General features: G+C 33.3%; 1 protein-coding gene across 26 annotated transcripts in view; it reads left to right on the forward strand.

Moving 5' to 3' along the window:
* Window positions 1-19457, forward strand: part of LOC143232471 (AKT-interacting protein-like) — a 65666-nt gene that overhangs the window by 18748 nt on the left and 27461 nt on the right. For 21 of the 26 annotated variants that reach the window (XR_013017553.1, XR_013017550.1, XR_013017543.1 and 18 more), the window contains 2 exons: window positions 5219-5319; window positions 10134-10222. Coding sequence is in view for 11 of the 26 variants with exons in the window: in XM_076467983.1 (XP_076324098.1) it covers window positions 5287-5319; window positions 10134-10222 (122 nt within the window). In the remaining 15 variants the exon portion in view is untranslated. The other 5 variants (XR_013017551.1, XR_013017552.1, XR_013017554.1 and 2 more) reach the window with 3 other exon arrangements.

Here is a 19457-nt window from a genome sequence, read left to right on the forward strand (position 1 = left end):
TTATCACCAACGAGGTATTCACCCTGATCCTAAACTCCGTATTGGTGAAGTTGTGCTACCTGTGGTCCCTGAATCAAAGTTCTTGGAATTTATCTTTGCCCGTAAGCTGACTTTTATACCACACATCAAGCAACTACGGGTCGAATGTACAAGAGCACTGAACATCCTCCTTGTCATTTTTTCCACCATTTTGGGAGCGGATTGATGTTCTATGCTAAAGATATATTGTTCTCTTATTCGAATGAAACTAGACTATGGATCACTGATCTATGGCTCTGCCAAGACCTTGGCCTTAAAAATGCTGGACCCCATTCATCATCAGGGACTTTGGCTTTGTATTGGGGCTTTCTGCACTTCCCAGTTCAGAACTTATACACAAAGTCTCATGAACGTCCTTTGCACCTCTGCCATTTGCAACTGTCTACTGTGTGCTTTGAAACTTCATTCCTTACCAAAGCATCCCACCTGGGGTTGTGTTTTTTTTTTTCCTTGATGAGCCATGCTTTTTCAAAACAGGCAATCTGCCATTGGTCCTTTTGGCTTTCTTATCCAAGAGCAGTTGAGTGAATTGGGTTTGTCCTTGGATAACATTACTGTATCCACCAGTCAGCCCATCCCACCATGTCTTATTACAGTCCACAAATGTGACCTATCTGAAAGTCATCTGAGAAATGCAGATACTCCCTATTGGAAATACTGTCTGTTATTTGCTGAACATCTTTCAAACCATCCTTCCCTTCCTACTTATACAAATGGTTCAAAATCGGGTGACTCTGTGGGCTCTGCCATAGTTTGTTGTGGTTCAGTGGTTGTGCACAGAATCCCCTCTACAGCTTCTGTGTTCACTGCTGAACTGTATGCCATTTCTCTTGCCCTGGATCACATAGAAGATAAGCAGTACTCAAATTGCACTGTTTATACTCACTTGCTTAGTTCTCTACTGGCCCTGGAACCATTTCACGTTAGTTTATACCCTGTTCTTGCTGATATTCAAAACTGATTTGATCCAGTTTATCTAGATACCAGGCCACGTTGCTATTTGTGGGAATGAGCTTGCAGACACTGCAGCTAAACCTGTCTGCTCTGGCACTATCACTGCTGTGCCTTTTCCATACATGGACTATGTTCCTGTATTCAAGACTCAGCTCCATGGTTTATAATTGGTTTGCCTATTGCACTGTTTCCAGAACACTGCTTCTCAGGACTTCCCGACATGTATTACTCACCAGACTACTAAAGGAGCTTGAGAACCCTTACAAACCCCAGTTTCCAGTCGCTGGGGTGATGGACATAGGTTCCTCCAGTCTTGGAGAAGAGGGTGAAGTTGGGGCCTTCCTTTTTGGGTCCCTGGATGTTTTTCCCAGATGTTAGTAGGAGTGACACCTTCTTGCTTTTGAGCCTACTTGTAATTTCAGCTGAAGTTTGACATGATGTTATCCAGTTGAGGATTGTGTGGCTCTTCTTTTTAATCAGTGTTGGTTTTGTACAATGTTCATGAAAGGAGGTCAGCTATCTCCTCAAAATTCCAAATGCAAAATGGTTTCATCCTAGGTCATTGGTTGAGTGCAGGTTCTACGCTTTCTCCATAATTCTGGATCAAGTGAAATACTCCTTCTCCATATGGTTGAGGAGTAAGGATGAGTGTTCATAATTCCAGACTGTACGAGTTTTGTTCCTTTGGTTGAGTATGGTGTACACAATCCCATCATTCTATGCCTAGTGTGTTGCCTTTTGGACTTTTTCAAGTGGAGGAGAAAGTTTGTCTATTTAGGTACTGTTTACATTTTCATCATGGTGATTCCAGTGTGGTGAAGTGTATCATACTCTGGCTACAGGTTGGGATACAATGAAAACTAAGTGTGTGTGTGTGTGTGTGTGTGTGTGTGTGTGTCTATATATATGCCACTAACATGGTACATAGGTGCCACAACTCTTTTAGTTCCAACCCGAAGTTGTGGAATTTTAGCAGTCTGGTTAGGTCTGATCTCCACTGACAATTACTCGTGTTTTATTCCACATTTGATGTCAGAGCAAAGTTACAGGTGAAGAACATGTTTGTTTTGGATGTAGTGCAGTTCTCCCACTCTTATACCAATTTTTATTGTGGTACACTCTTGTTCTCTACAGATGTTTTCTGTATGGATAATGCTTACACCAGCCTCAATGTAGAATTTTAGCCATACTTTCAGTGGATGCTTAGTTTGATTTGAAAGCTAACATTTTCTTACACTGAAAATATATTTTTAATAACACTTTCCTCTGCTGACACTGTCCCATCCTACCTCCCCACTAAAAGCCATTTTATGTCTTGAATAAGGTGTTCATATATTGTACCTAAATAGAAGAAGTTTGAAAATTGGAATTCACCTAAAGCATTTGAGTGGGGTATAAAACATTAGAGAAAATTTTTTTTAATATTAAGCTAAGATGGGCAAACAGATATATTAATTGAATCAGCTAGTTCATGCTTGATGGAGAGGATGGCTAGGTTATTGAGCATTAATTGGCTTATTGTGGATCTCAATTTGGAAAAGTTCTTATATGTTGTATTGCTCACACACTTAGTGAAAAGGAATGTCCTCAATATGATGAGAAAGTTAGGGAAAGATTCTTCAAATCTCCACTTAACAACATATTTAAATCTTCCATGTGCCTTCTGTCCTCTGTTTTGTTTCTAGTGGCTTCATCGTAGATTTTGATGTGCCAACAAAGATGATGAAATTCCTTCTGTAGTCCACTGTTGATGATATCATAGCATATCTCTATGAGATGGTAAAGGGAGGGAGCATATCTATATATGTAGTTTACAGTTTGCTTGTCCTAACCAACAGTGTGAGGTATAAGGAACATGGCTTTTTAATTCCAATTTAGAGTAGTGAAATCTTGGCTACTTTATTTGGGTCTGGCTTGTAGTGTTGATAAATTAGGTAACATTTCCACCCATATATGAAGAACATACCTGTTCTGGACGTAGTGCACTAGGGTGTGAATTATCCATTGACTCAGTTATGATTTATACAGATAATGCTTTCATCAGTCCCTTCACCTTATCAATATGGGATTTTTACTATAAGTGTAAGAGGGGGTGAGTATTTTTTGAAATTAACATTTTGTTAAATTAGGAATGTATTTCCACTAATACTTACCCCTCTCATACACTCCTCCCTCTGTTCCTCTCCATTGAGAGCCAGTGTTAGAGACTGGGATGGTATCAGTCATAAAAATGTGATAACATTTTCAGAATAAGGTGTTTCTAACAGCACCAGGATAGAGACACAGGTGGAGAGTGTCATGATACAAATATTGGCAAGAGCAATTGAGTAGTGTATAAAAGACTGAAGCAAGTGAGAAAAATCAGACCAATTCTTAGATGGACAAAGGAAGAAATCCTGGCAGTTGAGTAATAGTTGTAAATGTAAGTAGAGGGTAAGTACTATTGGAAATACTTTTTTGATTTAAGAATATTTTAAGTTTTAAATTATAATTCATTTATAGTTCAATGAAATGCTTAAAATTAAGAAATAGAAATGTGTTTTTTCATTTTAACTCTGTTGAATAATTCATCTTAAAATATCTTCCTTGGATCATATACATAATTTCACATCTGTTTTCAATTATAGTTCAATTTAAATGTTTCATTTTCCTTTCCTGTTTCTTACTGTTGATTATATACATCACATGTCAACAGGAACCAGCAGGCAGTAGAATGGTATGAACAGCAGAGATATCTTTATTTTTGACAAAAATAATTTAATACACTATTTTGTACTGTAAGACGTGTAGAGCAAGGGCAAAGTTTGGTTATTTTGTAGCAGTTATTAAACCTTTCAAATGTGAATTTTAAAACAGAATACATAATTAACTAAAATATAAAAATGTACATACAACTTAAGTGTCTCTCTATAACATTTATGTAAGAAACAAATGAAGTGCTAATGTGAACAAAGTAGCCAATACTAGTATAAACAGTTACATTTATTTGAGGACAACAGGTTGGTGCTAATTTCAAATAACTGTTGTTGAATTATAGTTTGAGATTAATTGTTTCTAACAGTTGTAAGCATGTACATGTTAAAAGTATGTTTAACTTCTAAAGGTTAATTGTGTAAGGTGGGAGTTGCACCTGTCAGGGGTTGACAAAATTTAGTCTGTGTTTCATCTTTGAAACATACTTTTCAAAAGAGCACACCAACTAAACAGGTTAACTGTGGAAGATGGGGCTTGCACCTGTGAGAGGTTGACAAAATGTAGTCTGTATTTTATCTTTGAAACATACTTTTCAAAAGAGTACATAAACTAAATTACTGTCTAGACTTGTAGACACATGACCACCTATTTATGCTTCAAACTCTACTTTGCCAAATTTAGCATTGCTTATAGTTTGTCACATAATACAAAAGTAAGAGATTTCATTATTGCTTTCAATATTTCTTTTGAAATAAAGAAACAAAACTAAAATTATGTAAAACATCAAACACTAACACACTTGATAATAATTTCTTTACAATATGATTGAAAAGTTGCTTAAATTTTAATGTAACCTTGTGATATGCAGATAGGAGTTTAAAAAGTGTCATTATGAAAGGTTAAACTCTATCCAGATTCCCTTTATCTCTCTCCCTCTCTTTTATTCTCCAAGAGAAAGCAAGTACAGAACTTTGTCATTCTGTGGTACTGTACCTACCTCAACATTCTTAATATGGTTAGAAATACCAAAGAATTTAATGTGAGCAGCAAACTTTATTAATGTACCAGTAGTAACTCTATTAATACCATTAATACAAATATTTAAAAACAGAGGCCCAAATGCTGAGCACTGAGGCTTTCTACTAGTAACAAGGATCCAGTTTGATGGAACTTTAGTACTAACCATATGCTTTCTTCCATTTGATTAATTATTCTTCCCAATCCATACTGATGAGATTTTCTAAGTTAATCTTATTTCATAGCACATTATCAAAAGGTTTTTCCAAAACTGTAGTAAACAAGTCCAAATAACAAGATTTTTTTCCAGAAAGATAAAGATAACAGATCAGTGAAGCAAAATTAAGGCACTGTAAAAAAAATTGACCTCAAAACTTCTAAATGTGTATAGTGAGTTATGTATTAGATTGATACTCTCTTTTGTTAAATTAAAATGTATTTTCCAGATTGTTTTGTTCTCAGTTTATTTTCATTGTCTGTGTATATATTTTAAGCCTTATTTACGTGTTAATAGAATGGTTTGGAGTGCTGTTCATCTGGCAAGGGCATTACCAAGGAGGAGTATTTCGTTTCACTTTGTACATGCCAAACAATTATCCTGATGGGGATTGCCCAGTAGGTGATCAACCTTAATTGTTTATTTTTTGAAATTATTAGCATTATAAAGGTATACAAAAATGTGTTTAAGACATTCTTGTGAAATTTATCACAATGATTTCAGAAAGATCATAATTTTGTGCATCACTTTTTTTGTGTTATTGCTCATTGTATACTAGAACCTTATCAATCAGAAGTTAGAGTAATAGTTTGTACATTAATTCCAAGGCTGATATATCTTTAATAAAAGTTCTCAAAATTATTGTACATGATTTGACATTATTAAGAAAAATCAACTAAGGACATTTAAAAAAGAAAAATGTCCAATACCCTATATATAAGAACTTTGATAATTGCATTGGGTTTTAGATCCCTACTAAAAAGTACTTTTTTGAAGTATAAATTTATTAATTATTAAAAGATAATGTTTTTAAATACCTGGTCTTAATATGTAAAGTAATTATACAGCATATACAACTTAATTGAATTTTAGCATCAACTTTAATCATTAAAATTAGCACAAAATTTATACTTTTATGAATTTTAAAAATTCTAAGGAAAATGGTTTATTCTAGCTTTTTTTACTGCATTTAATCCTTGTGTTATTTTACCTATTAGCATTGTTTCCTTTTATATTAATTGCATAATTTATTCTCTAAAAGGAGCATTTTCATAACTTGCAAAGAAGAGAGTTGAAGTAGAATTATGAGAATGGTGAATGATAAATAAATTAGAATGTATTTAGAGGTTAACATCTTTGGTTTCAATGAAAATATCTTGTTATTACATAAATCTTTTATACCTTCCTTACATTATTTCCTTATTTAAAACTACAACAAACTTAAGCACTTGTGTTGCCAAAAGTTTTGTATAAGCTAATGTTGCAAGTGATGTTAATTAACATTAATCAACTTGTAAAAAATTACTGATAAAGCTAAAACACTGGCCGGTTCACATTCTTTCTTGAGAAACTATCTACTCTCTTAACTGCCTTGTATATATGATATATTTTTGAATATTATGCAAACTGTTACATCACATCTTTAGAAATACATATATTAAGTCTTTTGATCTCAGTGTTATCAAATTCTGTAGCTCCATCTCTCTAATACTTCAATTTCAACTTTACATTTTGAGCTACAGTATTTTCTTTAAAACCTCTTACAAGTTAATTAAAGACTTCTGTAGGCATTAGCTACAAAATTACAACACTGCATTAGTGAGCATAGAAAAAGTTTAACTGTTAAGCGTAATTTGAAATCACTGAACATTTGTAACAAACAGTTGTGTGTCAGACATAACTCTCACAGCTTTAAAATTACGTTTTCTTTGTGATTTTAGAGAAAAACATAAATAATGAACATTAGTTATCCTGTAAATATCAGACTGGAAAGGAAGTATTGTAGTTTTTTTTAATACTTTAATAAACTGAACACAAATTAGTCTTCAATTACAAATTTAATCACCATAATGTTTGCCCTCACTTTCTATGACATAACTCCATCTTTTGAGTAAATTATGGATTCCTTGTGAATAAAATTATTTTGGTTTGGATTCAAAAAAACAATCTTAAGTCAAATTTGAGTTCCTCCTTATTTGCATACCTTTTTCCACCTAGGTAATATTGTAAGGATCTGAAAAGATGGTAATCAGATGGAGTAAGATTTGGCAAATAGGATGGATGAGGCACAACTTCCCATTTCAAGGCCTGAAGTTTTTTTGCATCATTTTTTCAGTGTATGATGTTGCATTTTCATGAAAAGTCATTACACCTTTTTGATTTAATAATGCAGCTCTTTTTTTTCTTATCAGTGCTTGGTGTAAGCTCTCTGACTGATGACACTATCTTTCAGCCATGATTGTTTGATTTGGATCCAAAACTTCATAATAGATTACACCTCCCAGTTCCACCAAATACAAAGCAAAACCTTTTTTGGGTGTAAACCACTTTTCAGTGTTAGAACAGGTGTCTGACAGAAGTTCAACCATTGTCTCTAATGTTGATTGTGCTCATAAAAAAAATCTGCTTTCCTTACCACTAATAATTCTTTCTATAAATGGTTCACTATCATCTCTTGTTGAACAGATGAACAAATGGTGACCCTCAAAGCACTTTGATTATTCATCATATAATATGGAACCCATTGTCCAAGTTTCAAAACTTTTCCAAGCTTGTGTATGTGGGTAATGATTGTTGAATGGAGCTGTTGAGCCATTTCTTGCATGGTCAGTTTTGAATTTGCTTCAACTATGACTTGCAGGGTATCTTTATTGATTGATCTTGGCCGTCTAGAATGTATGGAATTGGCGAGATCAAATTCTCTTGATTGAAGCTTTGTGAACCATTGTTTGACAATTCCTGATATTCAACACATTTTCTCCATAAATTGTACATCTGTTACTTGATAAAACTTTGTAGAATGGACAACAACTGCCTGTTGTGGAGACACAAGTGTAGAGGACGATGCTTTGAAAGTCTTCAGCCTTTCGTCTTCAGGTCAGTGTGTTTGTGTAGGTGTTGTTGGTCTTTTTATAGTTTTTTGATGGATTGTGGAGAGTGTGTTATGATTGGTTGGATTATCACTGTTTTTGACTGGAGGAGAGATTTCCTGTAGATTCAACCAATGACAGCCACAGGTTACTCACCTCTAATCCAGAATCTCTGTTAAGTGAAGGTTTAATAATATTAATATAAAAGAGTTTATCATTTCTTGACATACTCATCAGCAAATAAACAAGACAAGTAACCACAACTGTGTACAGAAAACCCACCCACACAGACAGATACTTACACTTCCAGTCCTATCATCCAACCTCGATAAAACGTGGTATAATTCAATGCCTAAATAAGAGAGTAGAATGCCAAAATATCATAGAGAGTTTTAAACAGAATGGTTCACTTCCTCCTTCATCAAAAACTCTTTGAAGAAGACCACGACAGAAAGAAAAGATCAGAAAGTCAGAACCACTACCACCATTTACCTACCATACCAACAACATTTTAGTGAAAAACCTAAATGCATGTCCAAGATATTCAATATAGAAGTCCAGTGGAAATCCTACAATACCTTTAGGTCCATTCTGATAAAAAAAACAAACAGCAACCTACCAAAGAGAATCTCAAAAATGTCATCTATGCAATTTTGTGTTCCTGCAATGATACATAAATTGGAGAAACTCGGGGAGAAGTATAAAAGAACATAAAGATAGTACAACATTCATGAAAACACAAATTTCAGCCATTGCAGAGCACACCACATCAAATGGACACAGAATAAACTGGGAGAAAACTAGAATCATCAATGCAGACAAATTCTGTAAGACAAGAAAAATCAAATAATCATTTTATTTTAACACTATTAAACCTTCACTAAACAGAGATTTCAGATTAGAGGTGAGTAACTTGTGGCTGCCATTGGCTGATTCTACAGCAAGTCTCTTCTCCAATCATAAACATTGATAATGCAACACATGATTTTTTGTTTTAAATACAGTAATATATTTTTGTATTATCAAATTGGATGATATTTTTCAAAATTTTCATAATTCGTTAATTGGCCAGGTGATTAGGACGCTCATCCCATAATCTGAGGGTCGCATGGTCGAATCGACGTCACACATACTCGCTCTTTTGTCGGTAGGGGTGTTATAAAGTCATGGTAAATCCAACTATTTATTCTTAAAATAGTAGCCCTACAATCGTCGGTGGGTCTTTAACTGCTATATTAAGGACTGCTAGCGGAAATAGCCCTCGTATAGCTTAGCACGAAATTCAAACAAAAAATTATTTATCAACTGACATTTTCTGATCAGGCAATTGATGAATAAAATAGAGCTCCCTTTTTTACAGTTATTAGATTTTTCCAATATTTCCAATAATTCTCTTAAAAATAGTGAAATTAATATTTAGTCAAATATAAAAATTATTAGAAATAACCACTTTATAATGAAGCATCTGATTTTCTGAATCTATCCTCCTCTGTTTAATAGCACGATGGCAATCTTTGGTAGTTAAAATATTAGAATTATTCTGCTCTATGCATCAGTACTGCTATTAGTCAAAAATTGTTTTTCTGAAAAATGTAGTTCATGAGAGAGTAAAAATCTGAAGTTTTCGTGATGTAGATATTTTACATCAGATTTAAAAGTGAAAGGACGGTTTAGTTTTAACATTTCTTTCTTAAACTAATAAAATATTCATTTTATCGTATGATGAATTGTATTAAGTTTTTGTCCTACATTTTCTATCAGGACAAATTAATTAAAAACAAACAACCACGAAAAGGAGAATATCTTCGACTCCAGCCACTAGAACAACAACTAAGTTACAGGCAGAGCATGTGTATTGAATATGATTATAGTAAAACTGATGGTAAGAAAGGTCTAGTTGATTATTAACTTACACTTCAAGAATGTACACTTGTCTTTGCAACAGGCAGTTGCCATCCATTCTACAAAGTTTCATCATGAATGTTCTGCCTGAACAATCTGTAAACTGTACACGTGTTTCTCGTAGTCTCTGAAGCTTTCAAACCTTTTTTAGTTCATGTAACATACAGCACCTCTTTTGAAACTATTCCTTAGGTTTTTATAGGTTAAAATTTTGTTCTAAATGTTTAGCAATTAACTTAAAGTAAGAAGTAAGACTTATTAATACATTTTCTTTGAGAAAAAAGCAAACATTTGCAAGTTGTTTTCCTCAAAACTCAATCACAACCTTATGGAAAAAAGAACAACATAAAAAAACGTTATTTTCTTTCCAACCTAATCCGTACTTATAAATTGAAATTGAAATATATTTTGTATTAAAATTTGATATTATTTTCTTACAGCTAATAGTTTTTGAACCATCAGTTTTTCATCCTTTAATAAATATTGAAACTGGAGAACTAGATGTAAAGAGAGGATTCCAGAAATGGAGGTAAGTTTAAGATACAGCCATTATTATTGTTTTACAAATTGAAAGTATTTCCATATCAGACACTGAACTACATTATTTAGATCTGGTTATTAAGGGAATTAATATATTTGATAAAAGGAATGATTTCAAATATATGGGCTTCCTTCACCAAATAATGCTATACATTTGTAACTTCTTTGATATTTTAATATCAGTAATATTCCATCCTTAACATTTAGTATGAACGAGTTTGTACAAAAATTGATATTCAGTGGTTTTTAATAATAAAACAGTAATTGAATATTTTAAATTGTTGTATAATACGTATAGAACATATTTATATAATTCCAAAATAATAATTCACCTACTTGCACAAGAATGCCATTTCCTTTACATGTCTGCTTGTGAGATTTGCATGCTACTAGCCTTGTGCTAATTCCTACTTAAATTCTCATATTTAACATGAACTGTGCTGGTGCATGATGACATAATCATGCAATGGTAGCCCTCTACCAGTAGCAGGGTAACGTGATCTCCATTTGTACTAACTCCCTCTGTGCACTTGCATTTGTGATAACTTCATTCTTTTCCTTGGCATTGAAGTTTCAAATTTGTGTTCAATTTGATGAGATTTACATTGGTTAATGAAACCTTGGTTTTTGTTTTCTATAGTTTTGTAATGAAAGTGTTAATTATTGTCTTGAATTCTCAACTGAATGTAACTGATACTTATTGATGATGTTACACTCAGCCCTTATTTTATATTCTGGCTTTTGGAGACTTGTTTACTTTTGAGAATGTTGCAGCCTTTGTTCAACATGCTATGGATTACCACAGGTTTACTGGTTCCTTTACCCCAGTCCCTTCACCTAATGTTCTTTCTCCCAGTCAGGTATGGCTTATTGTACTTCAAATGCAACCTGATTTGCTTTGAGTAGTGTCTTACCATTTGTAGAATGTCCAGTTCTCTTTTGGATTTCATTCTCATGTGTGTTCATTTCCTAATTTTCTACCTGTATCCTGTAATATTCTTTTTTCACTTTGTGAACCTATTTTTTGAAGTTTATTTTGTTTTTCTTCCTTCATTCTTATAAATTTTTTTTTTCCTATCACACTCAGATGTTTCATCCTGCTTTTATTTGTGATACTTTGTCTTGACTTGCAGATGTTTGTCCTTTCTAGATTCTTTGTCTTTTGTTATCTATTTGGTCTGCTTTGGGATCAAACCACTTGCTTTATACTTGATTCTCTGGTTCCCCATTTTTGCATTTTCATCTTTTTCTCATTACCCCTGTCTTTCCTCCATATATTGTCTGAGGCATTTCACCATGCTTTAGAGAAGTTTTGTGCAGAAATTTATATTTTTTCTCTTTGCCATTTTAACCTATTTCACTTCTGTTCTGTCCCTCCTTACTTTGTTTCCCTTTGTTAGGACTTGTTGAGTTAAGTTGCATTCCATTTTACTGTACCTTTCTCTTTGTCTGGATTACTTTCTTTAGGTAGCCATTGTTGATGGTGTTCATTTCTCACTGGAGACCTGATTTGAAGTTATATTATTTATATCCTTATTACTTTCCCATGTTTTTTTTTCTCTTAATTTTGTTCTTTGATTCCTATTCCATGTATGATAAATTTATCAAAAACCTTCTCATTCCAAGTTCTAGAGCTTTTTTTTTCTCCTTCCATTACCTAACAGCTGGTGCATTGCTTATCTTGACAGTGTGATTTTATTGTCATGTATGGTACTCTAGGCACCCAATTCTTCCACCTTACCTCTAGCTGAACTCATTTTCAATAACCTCTCTTTCCCCATCTTTCTTTGCTCCTTTTCCCACTTTTTTTCTATGACTTTCTGTATGGTCTTTTTACCTGGTCTGTAGTTTCTTTGGTTATCATGTCAGATACCATTTCACACATTGCTGTTAATCCATCCTCCCTGTGTTTTCTATTTTCTGTCTATCAGATTTGCATCTTTCAATTCCTTGCTGTTCTCCATGGCACAGCATTAGCTATTTTTGTATTCATTTGTCCTTGGACTGTCATTTTATTTTCTAGATGATTGATTTTTGTTGGCCCACTTTTGGGTAATATCCTCTTCTCACACTTCAGTTTCTTTCCAGGAAACCACTTAGTTTGAGTGACTAGTCAGGATATCCAAGTCGTTTTTCATGCCCACTTAATATATGGTATTGTTGGTATTTTTTTATTTCATTCTTTTTGCTTGTGGGTTTTGGGGTATCTGGACACTAGGACTTACACTTCTCATTGTCATTTTGCATGAGGGTTTTTTTTGCTTTTTGGGATTTTGACTTCCTTGAAACCCCTAATTTCATAGAGATTTGCACATGTTAATCTCATCCAATGGATCGTACAGATCTAAGGAATATTTTTCTTAGGTTCCATTGTTCTTTTTTGTGAACTTCCTCTCTCACATTCACAAGGAATTGTCATTTTGAATGGACCATAAGTATTTATGGCCCTTCCTTACCAACTTCTAAACCACATCTATCTCTTCACCAATGCTTTCTTCTTGGATTGAGGTGCATCTCTGTATGACATGATCTCTGGCATTAGGATGCAGCATGACTGATCACCTTAACTCACTCTTCTTTGGAACATTTTATATCTTTCCTTTTCTGGCTGATCACACAGTCAACAGTCCACTCTGATGCATCAACAGTTATCTTTACACCTACTATTAAGGGAGTATATATTCTAGTCCCTTTGCTTTTGGGCATTGGACTGTATCCTTCTGGGTTTATTCCTGTAGGGTTAACTTTTGTTCCTTATTATGTGCCTGGAACTGTGTATCTTGTGAGAGACAGCCTGTCTCAGCCAGGTTATGTTTCTACCCATGGTGTGATCTCTTCTCTCCCATGGTCTTTTTGAGTTTGTTCATGCTTGGGTATGCCCCTCATGACACCTTTGCCAGTCCTCTCTACTCCAGTCTTCATCTCTTTTATTCTTGTGTTCCCCATCCTGTGGCTCTGTCTGTCAAAGTTCTTAGCCAGGATTAGTGTTTTCTATTGGAAAATATACCTTTTGCCTACAATTCTCTTCCACTAAACCTTTGGGTCTTTAACTTGATCCATGAAAGTCCTTCTGAAATCCTACTGTGACGAACTTAATCTTGGTTTTCTCTGCTTCATCACTTGGTATCAACACACCTTTTGTATACCAAATATCCATTCACTTTTGTTTCAGTATCATGCATCTCTTTTTCATAAAAGAGTATCCCTCCATCACGTGTGAAATTTGTATTTTTCATCGAGACAGATTTTCATATCATGTAACCTTTTCTTGTCAAGCTCCTATTTCCTTCCAATTTTGTCCATCTCGGTATGACTGTGGTGATATTTTGTTGTTGAGCCATCCACCATTCCTCTTCTCCTGACTGTTTTATTATGCCCCAACTTTCTGCCTTTTATTAATTGAATGCTCAACCATGGTTTGTCAGTCTCCACCATTGCTGATTATTGGGCAGCACTTTCTGGTGAATTTTACCTTTTCTTCTTCTTTTCACTTGGTTCTGCTCTTTCCCTCTTCACCATTTTCCTTGCTTAACTTCCATATGGGCTCGGCATGGCCAGGTGGGTTAAGGCGTTCGACTCATAATCTGAGGGTTCTGAGTTCGAATCCCAGTTGCACCAAACATGCTTGCCCTTTCAGCTGTTGGGGCATTATAATGAAACAGTCAATCCCACTATTCGTTAGTAAAAGAGTAGCCCAAGAGTTGGCTGTGGGTGGTGATGACTAGCTGCCTTCCCTCTAGTCTTACACTGCTAAATTAGGGACAGCTAGTGCAGATAGCCCTACTGTAGTTTTGTGCAAAATTCAGAAAACGAACAAACAAACTTCCATACTGGACTGTATCCATAATGTGGGTTTGCATGCCCCATTCATGCCATTGGATTTTTACTTTCTGTATCACTTTTGTATCTTAGTTTGTCCTTATTTGTGGTCACCATTGTTTAGATACTTGTGCTATTGATGGCTCTCGCATCCTTTTTCAAGATATTTATTCACTTCTGTACTTGGACTAGTATTTCCTTCTTCAGTCTTCTGCCACTTGTAATAAATAATAACCTTTCCTTCTTTTCTATTTCTATTCCTTTTTTTCTCTCACCTATATGATTATTCAGACCCAAGTCACCTCCTTTGGCCTGTTCAGGATGTGAGGTGTCCTCTCTGCCTCTTTGGATGAGTCCTGTTTGTAGTATATTATATTTCATAACAGCGAGTTCTGTTCCTATCTTGATACCTCTCATTTTCCTTGTTTGGGATTCGTTTCTTCTCTCCTACTCAAGGGTCTAATGGATGAGTCATTCAACTGTTCTGGCTAGCAGTGGCCACGGTCGGCAAGTCCCGCCGGCGGGAGCAGGGTTCCAGTCGTTGACAGACACGGCGACTTCCGTTGAATGTCCATGAAAGGGTTTACTCTTCCCGAGTCGAATCGTCCGCTGGTCAAAAAATTTCTTGAGATAAAAGCACTTAATGACGGAACGTATATTATCTATACTCTTGATGGAGAGTGCTCACAGGTTATTTATTTCTTTGTATTCATAATTTTTCTCATTTTCTTCTTTCCCATTGTTGTTGGCCATAGCATAGGATTCTTCAGATGGACATGTAGATGACTTTCTATATAGATGTCTCTTCTTCTCCTGACTGTCTAGTTATTTTGTTTTCCATGAGAAATTGACTTCTACTAGTTGCTGTATTTCAGTCAACCCACCAGTAGAAATGTGTAAATTTGTTTCTCCTTTCTTCATACATGATCCTGCCAGGTGGCTGGTGTTCCCTCAAAGGATACATTTATTTTCCAAATTGTAGAACAGTCCACAATAGCAGAAGTCTTTCTTTTCTGCCCAGGCAACCTCACACCACCAGTGTCCACATTAAAATAAAAGTATATTTCACCTAAGGTGTGGACATATGATTTTTTAAAAATCATGTTTTCTTCCCTTTTGATGTAATATTTTTCAAAGATTCTGCAGCTTAGTTAAAGTTGTATTTGTATGTATGTTTGTGTATATATTTAACATGTGTGTGAATTTCACACACATATATCAAGAAAGAAAACATTTGAATAATGAAGTTTTCTAAAAGATGACATTTTTGTTGAACTGTTGAAAACAAAATTACTGAATTCTGAGTTTAGAGTTTTCATGAAGAATTTATTGGTACCTTTCCTTCTGATGGACAGATTCTTCCTTCACAGGTTTCTTCACATTAATCTTGTTCAGCCTCACTGACATGACGACGAGGAGCTGGAAAGTTGAACTTGAAGGCCATTCACACAGTGAAAAAGGCTTAAAATCTTATAGTTCTGTAAAGAAGAAAAATACAGTTTTGTTCACACTAAATCTTGTTCTGAACACAAAATCTCAATTTTGTCCCAAATTATTTTTAACATTTTAACTAATTCCTGGACAATCAAGATTCAAGTCACCTAAAATTTGCATAGTTTTTCTTTTCCACTTAAATATAAAATTATAAGAAAGTTAACTGTTTAACAAGTTTTACTGCTATTCATTTAATGTTCCTATAAAAAATTACCTTTGAGAAAAAACAGAATAGTATTAAGTATAAATCTTTACAAAGTTCTTAAATGGAAAAACTTGAAGCAGGCACTTCTTCACCCACAGCAAGCAATATGTAGACTGAATTACAAACTACAATACCCATACAGTAAGACAGAACAAACAATTCATGAGGTAAAAAAAACAGCAAAAAGTGCAATATTAAATTATTAAAACAATATAAAAGTAATACAAAGAATGGCACACAAGAACTTAATCACAGCTAACATTTAAAGAAAATATTAAGTGAGAAATACCAGTACAGTATTATAAGCAAAAGATACTGGAAAAATTTCAAACAAAATATAGTAACATTCTTACTGTTTTGTAAGAAAATATTAAAACTCCCACAATCTTAGTAAACAGTATGATTTTGTAAAATTCCTTATAACACACTATTTCTTACTGCAATCTAGAATATTACAGTAAACATAACCTGTTTTGTTTTTCGTACTCAAGTTCAAATTCACTCCTCCACAATAACCAATAGTTAAACACACTCACAAGAAATAACAGAGTTCTGAACATTAATATGGATAATACCCCATACCACTTTTAACAAATGACTTGGAGGTCACAATTTATCAAGCCTGCTCATTCTACATAAAAATATATTGCAAACCTATTTAGTAGAAATATACAATTCTGGTCAAAACACTGCTAAACAGAAGTAAAACTAACTTAAACCTAAAGTTAAGAGCTTATGCACATGCTAAAATTTTAATGTTCATTTTGCCTTAAATAAGATGATTTATTTAGGTCACTTCAAGTTTAAAATATGCCATGTAAGATAATATTACTATAACTGTACATTTATGTGTGTCAAGTTATTGTTATAACATAGTTGTAAATATCTGTAAATATCACAATTTATTTGTGCAGAGGTAAATGAAAATAAATAGATAACCATAATACAGTTGATTTTAAACTTTGACTACATACATGTCTGTCTTGGAATTTTAAAGTTATGTAGTCTGAGCTACGTAATCACGTGCAAAATACTGTTTGCAGTAGTGTACGTAGTCATTACAAGTTATGAAAAGGTATATATATGGTTGTCATGTATACAGTAAATTTAGAATAACTACACATTGTGTATACAGTCAAATTAAAACAATTCACTTTGCACTCATCCAGATATTTTAACTGTGGAATATTGCATACTGTTGGCTGCAACTAGGTTAGCTACATACTAGTCAAATCTAATCGAATGTACACTATAAACTATGCATATCATAAAAATGATAACATCTAAGCTAACTCACTGTTATTAAATGTAATTTTCTTCACGACAAGGAAAATGGACAGAAAATATTGTACAACTATCTTGCTGTTCCTGATTCAAATTTGGAAAAAGGTAAATAACTAATATACGACTTTTAATACCAGTACCACATTACTTAAGACAGATGTGCCGGTACAATTTTATAACGATTCTTGGATGTTTTCCATTGTTCTTTAAATATGAGATTATTTCTCTTAGACACAAATTTATTCTAGCTCAATGTTGGCAATATAGCTTAACTTTCATCGAAATTTAATTTATAAAAATACAACCAAACCATACTCCAAGCATATTGAAGTTACACATGCACTGCTGCTAGCTCTACCTAGTGGTCATTACAAACAGATCTTTTACCCCAAACAACATTTGCACTTCTAAATATTAATGCTATTTGACTTTTCTTATTGTTAAACTTAATACTGATTCACAGAAGTTTTGATAAGTTTAAATTAAAATTGGTTATTTTATCAAATGAATATTCAAATTTAGGATTATAAATTACAACTACACTTTTGATACCCACACTAGCCTATTGAAATACATTGTTACTTAAAGTAGGTTTCTGGTGATCACAAAGTACATTCTGTTGAAGACTCCAAAGAAAAAACCTTAACTTTTTATTCAATCTAGTTGTATCACGTTACCTGTATAAGACCTACCTAATATGTGGATATTTTTAGAGCTGTTTAAGTAATATTACTGAGGAGACTCTGATAGTAGCACAGGAGAATGGAAGATGGGAGTTATACAAAAACACGCAACTTAGATTTAATATAATGGTACCATACCATCTGTCTTTCTGTCCAAAAAATTATGCTGGGGACGAAAATGCTGATTTCAAGAACAGCTTTGTTGTCTTCCCCATTGGTGTGTAATACTATAATCATTATTCCTTTTACAATTTTTTTCTGTTCTTATATATTACTAGAGAGCAACTGCCTTCCTATTTCTAGCTGCAGACACCAAAGATGTGGGATGTTCTAGACATTTCTCTTTTTTTTTTATTTTAAGCATGCAAGGTCAACAAAATTGAGGTTAACTTGAGTAGATAGTCGAAAATAGCTTAGGTCTTACTTCTGCTAGTACCCCAGTAACAGGACTTGTTTATTTTATAATGATCACCCTATGGTTTGTGTCTCAGTGTTGTAAGTTTGTTTTCTAGCAGAAATTTGCTTCTATGTTCTATTTTTTTGCTTTTTGTATTTTCAAGAAACTAAAATTTTTCTAAGTATATTTCACCTATGGTATGGACATACGATTTTAAAAAAATCATGCTTTCTTCCCTTTTGATGTAATATTTTTCAAAGATTCTGCAGCTTAGTTAAAGTTGTATTTGTACGTATGTTTGTGTATATATTTAACGTGTGTGTGAATTTCACACACATATATCAAGAAAGAAAACATTCGAATAATGAAGTTTTCTAAATGATGACATTTTTATTGAACTGTTGAAAACAAAATCACTGAATTCTGAGTTTAGATTTTTGATGAAGAATTTATGAAATAATTAAAACATTAGAAGTTGTTCATCATATGTTTTATAGGTTTTATTCCTTGTAAGGAATTTTGTTTTTCATAGGCTCCTCTAATTTCAAAACAAGAAATTCAGATTTAGTATATTAAGCTTATTAATTAATACTGTTTTGAGTAAAAGTGTAATTTTTAACTGTTAAAAGGTAGATAGATTTGTGGAACATTTATGAAAACTGATACACATTACTGGTGAATTTATAAACATAATTATTTGTTCTAAAAAACTAATACTTTAATCTTTCATCTATTTTATAGAAGAAATGTCAGTCATATTTGGCAAGTAATTTTGTACACTCGTTGAATTTCTGTAAAATAGAAAATCAAAATCCACTGAATCCAGAAGCATCAGTTTGTAAATACATGTATGTCCTTTTAATAGAAATAGAAACTCTTGTTTAAACAATTGTGCACTTTCACCAAAAAGTTACAAGCTAATAACTGTATTGTACATGTAGTGATAAACATTTATCAGTTAATTTTTGCTTAATTTGACTTCAAGTGGTTATTAGTCATTATAACTAATTCAACTTTGTTATACCCAAGTGACCTTTTCTAACTTATGCCATAACTTATGATAAGTGTGTGAACTTTTCATATGTACCCTAATAAATATCTGAAAAAGGACTTAAATTCATAATAGTTTAGTTATTATAAGGTAAAATTCCTGTTATAAAAAAATTCTAAAGAACGTAATCTAATATGAAATGCAAATTATTAGTTATTTAGTCTTACTTCTTAAATTCCTGGGTAAAGAATGTAGTGTTTAAAAATGTAATAGACCTAACTCTAATGTTTTATGACAAGTTTAATTATAAACTGATAAATTTATTGTAACATACAGTTGCATTTTGTGTAC

The sequence above is a fragment of the Tachypleus tridentatus genome, chromosome 11 (genome assembly GCF_004210375.1).
Source record: "Tachypleus tridentatus isolate NWPU-2018 chromosome 11, ASM421037v1, whole genome shotgun sequence".
NCBI lineage: Eukaryota > Metazoa > Arthropoda > Merostomata > Xiphosura > Limulidae > Tachypleus > Tachypleus tridentatus.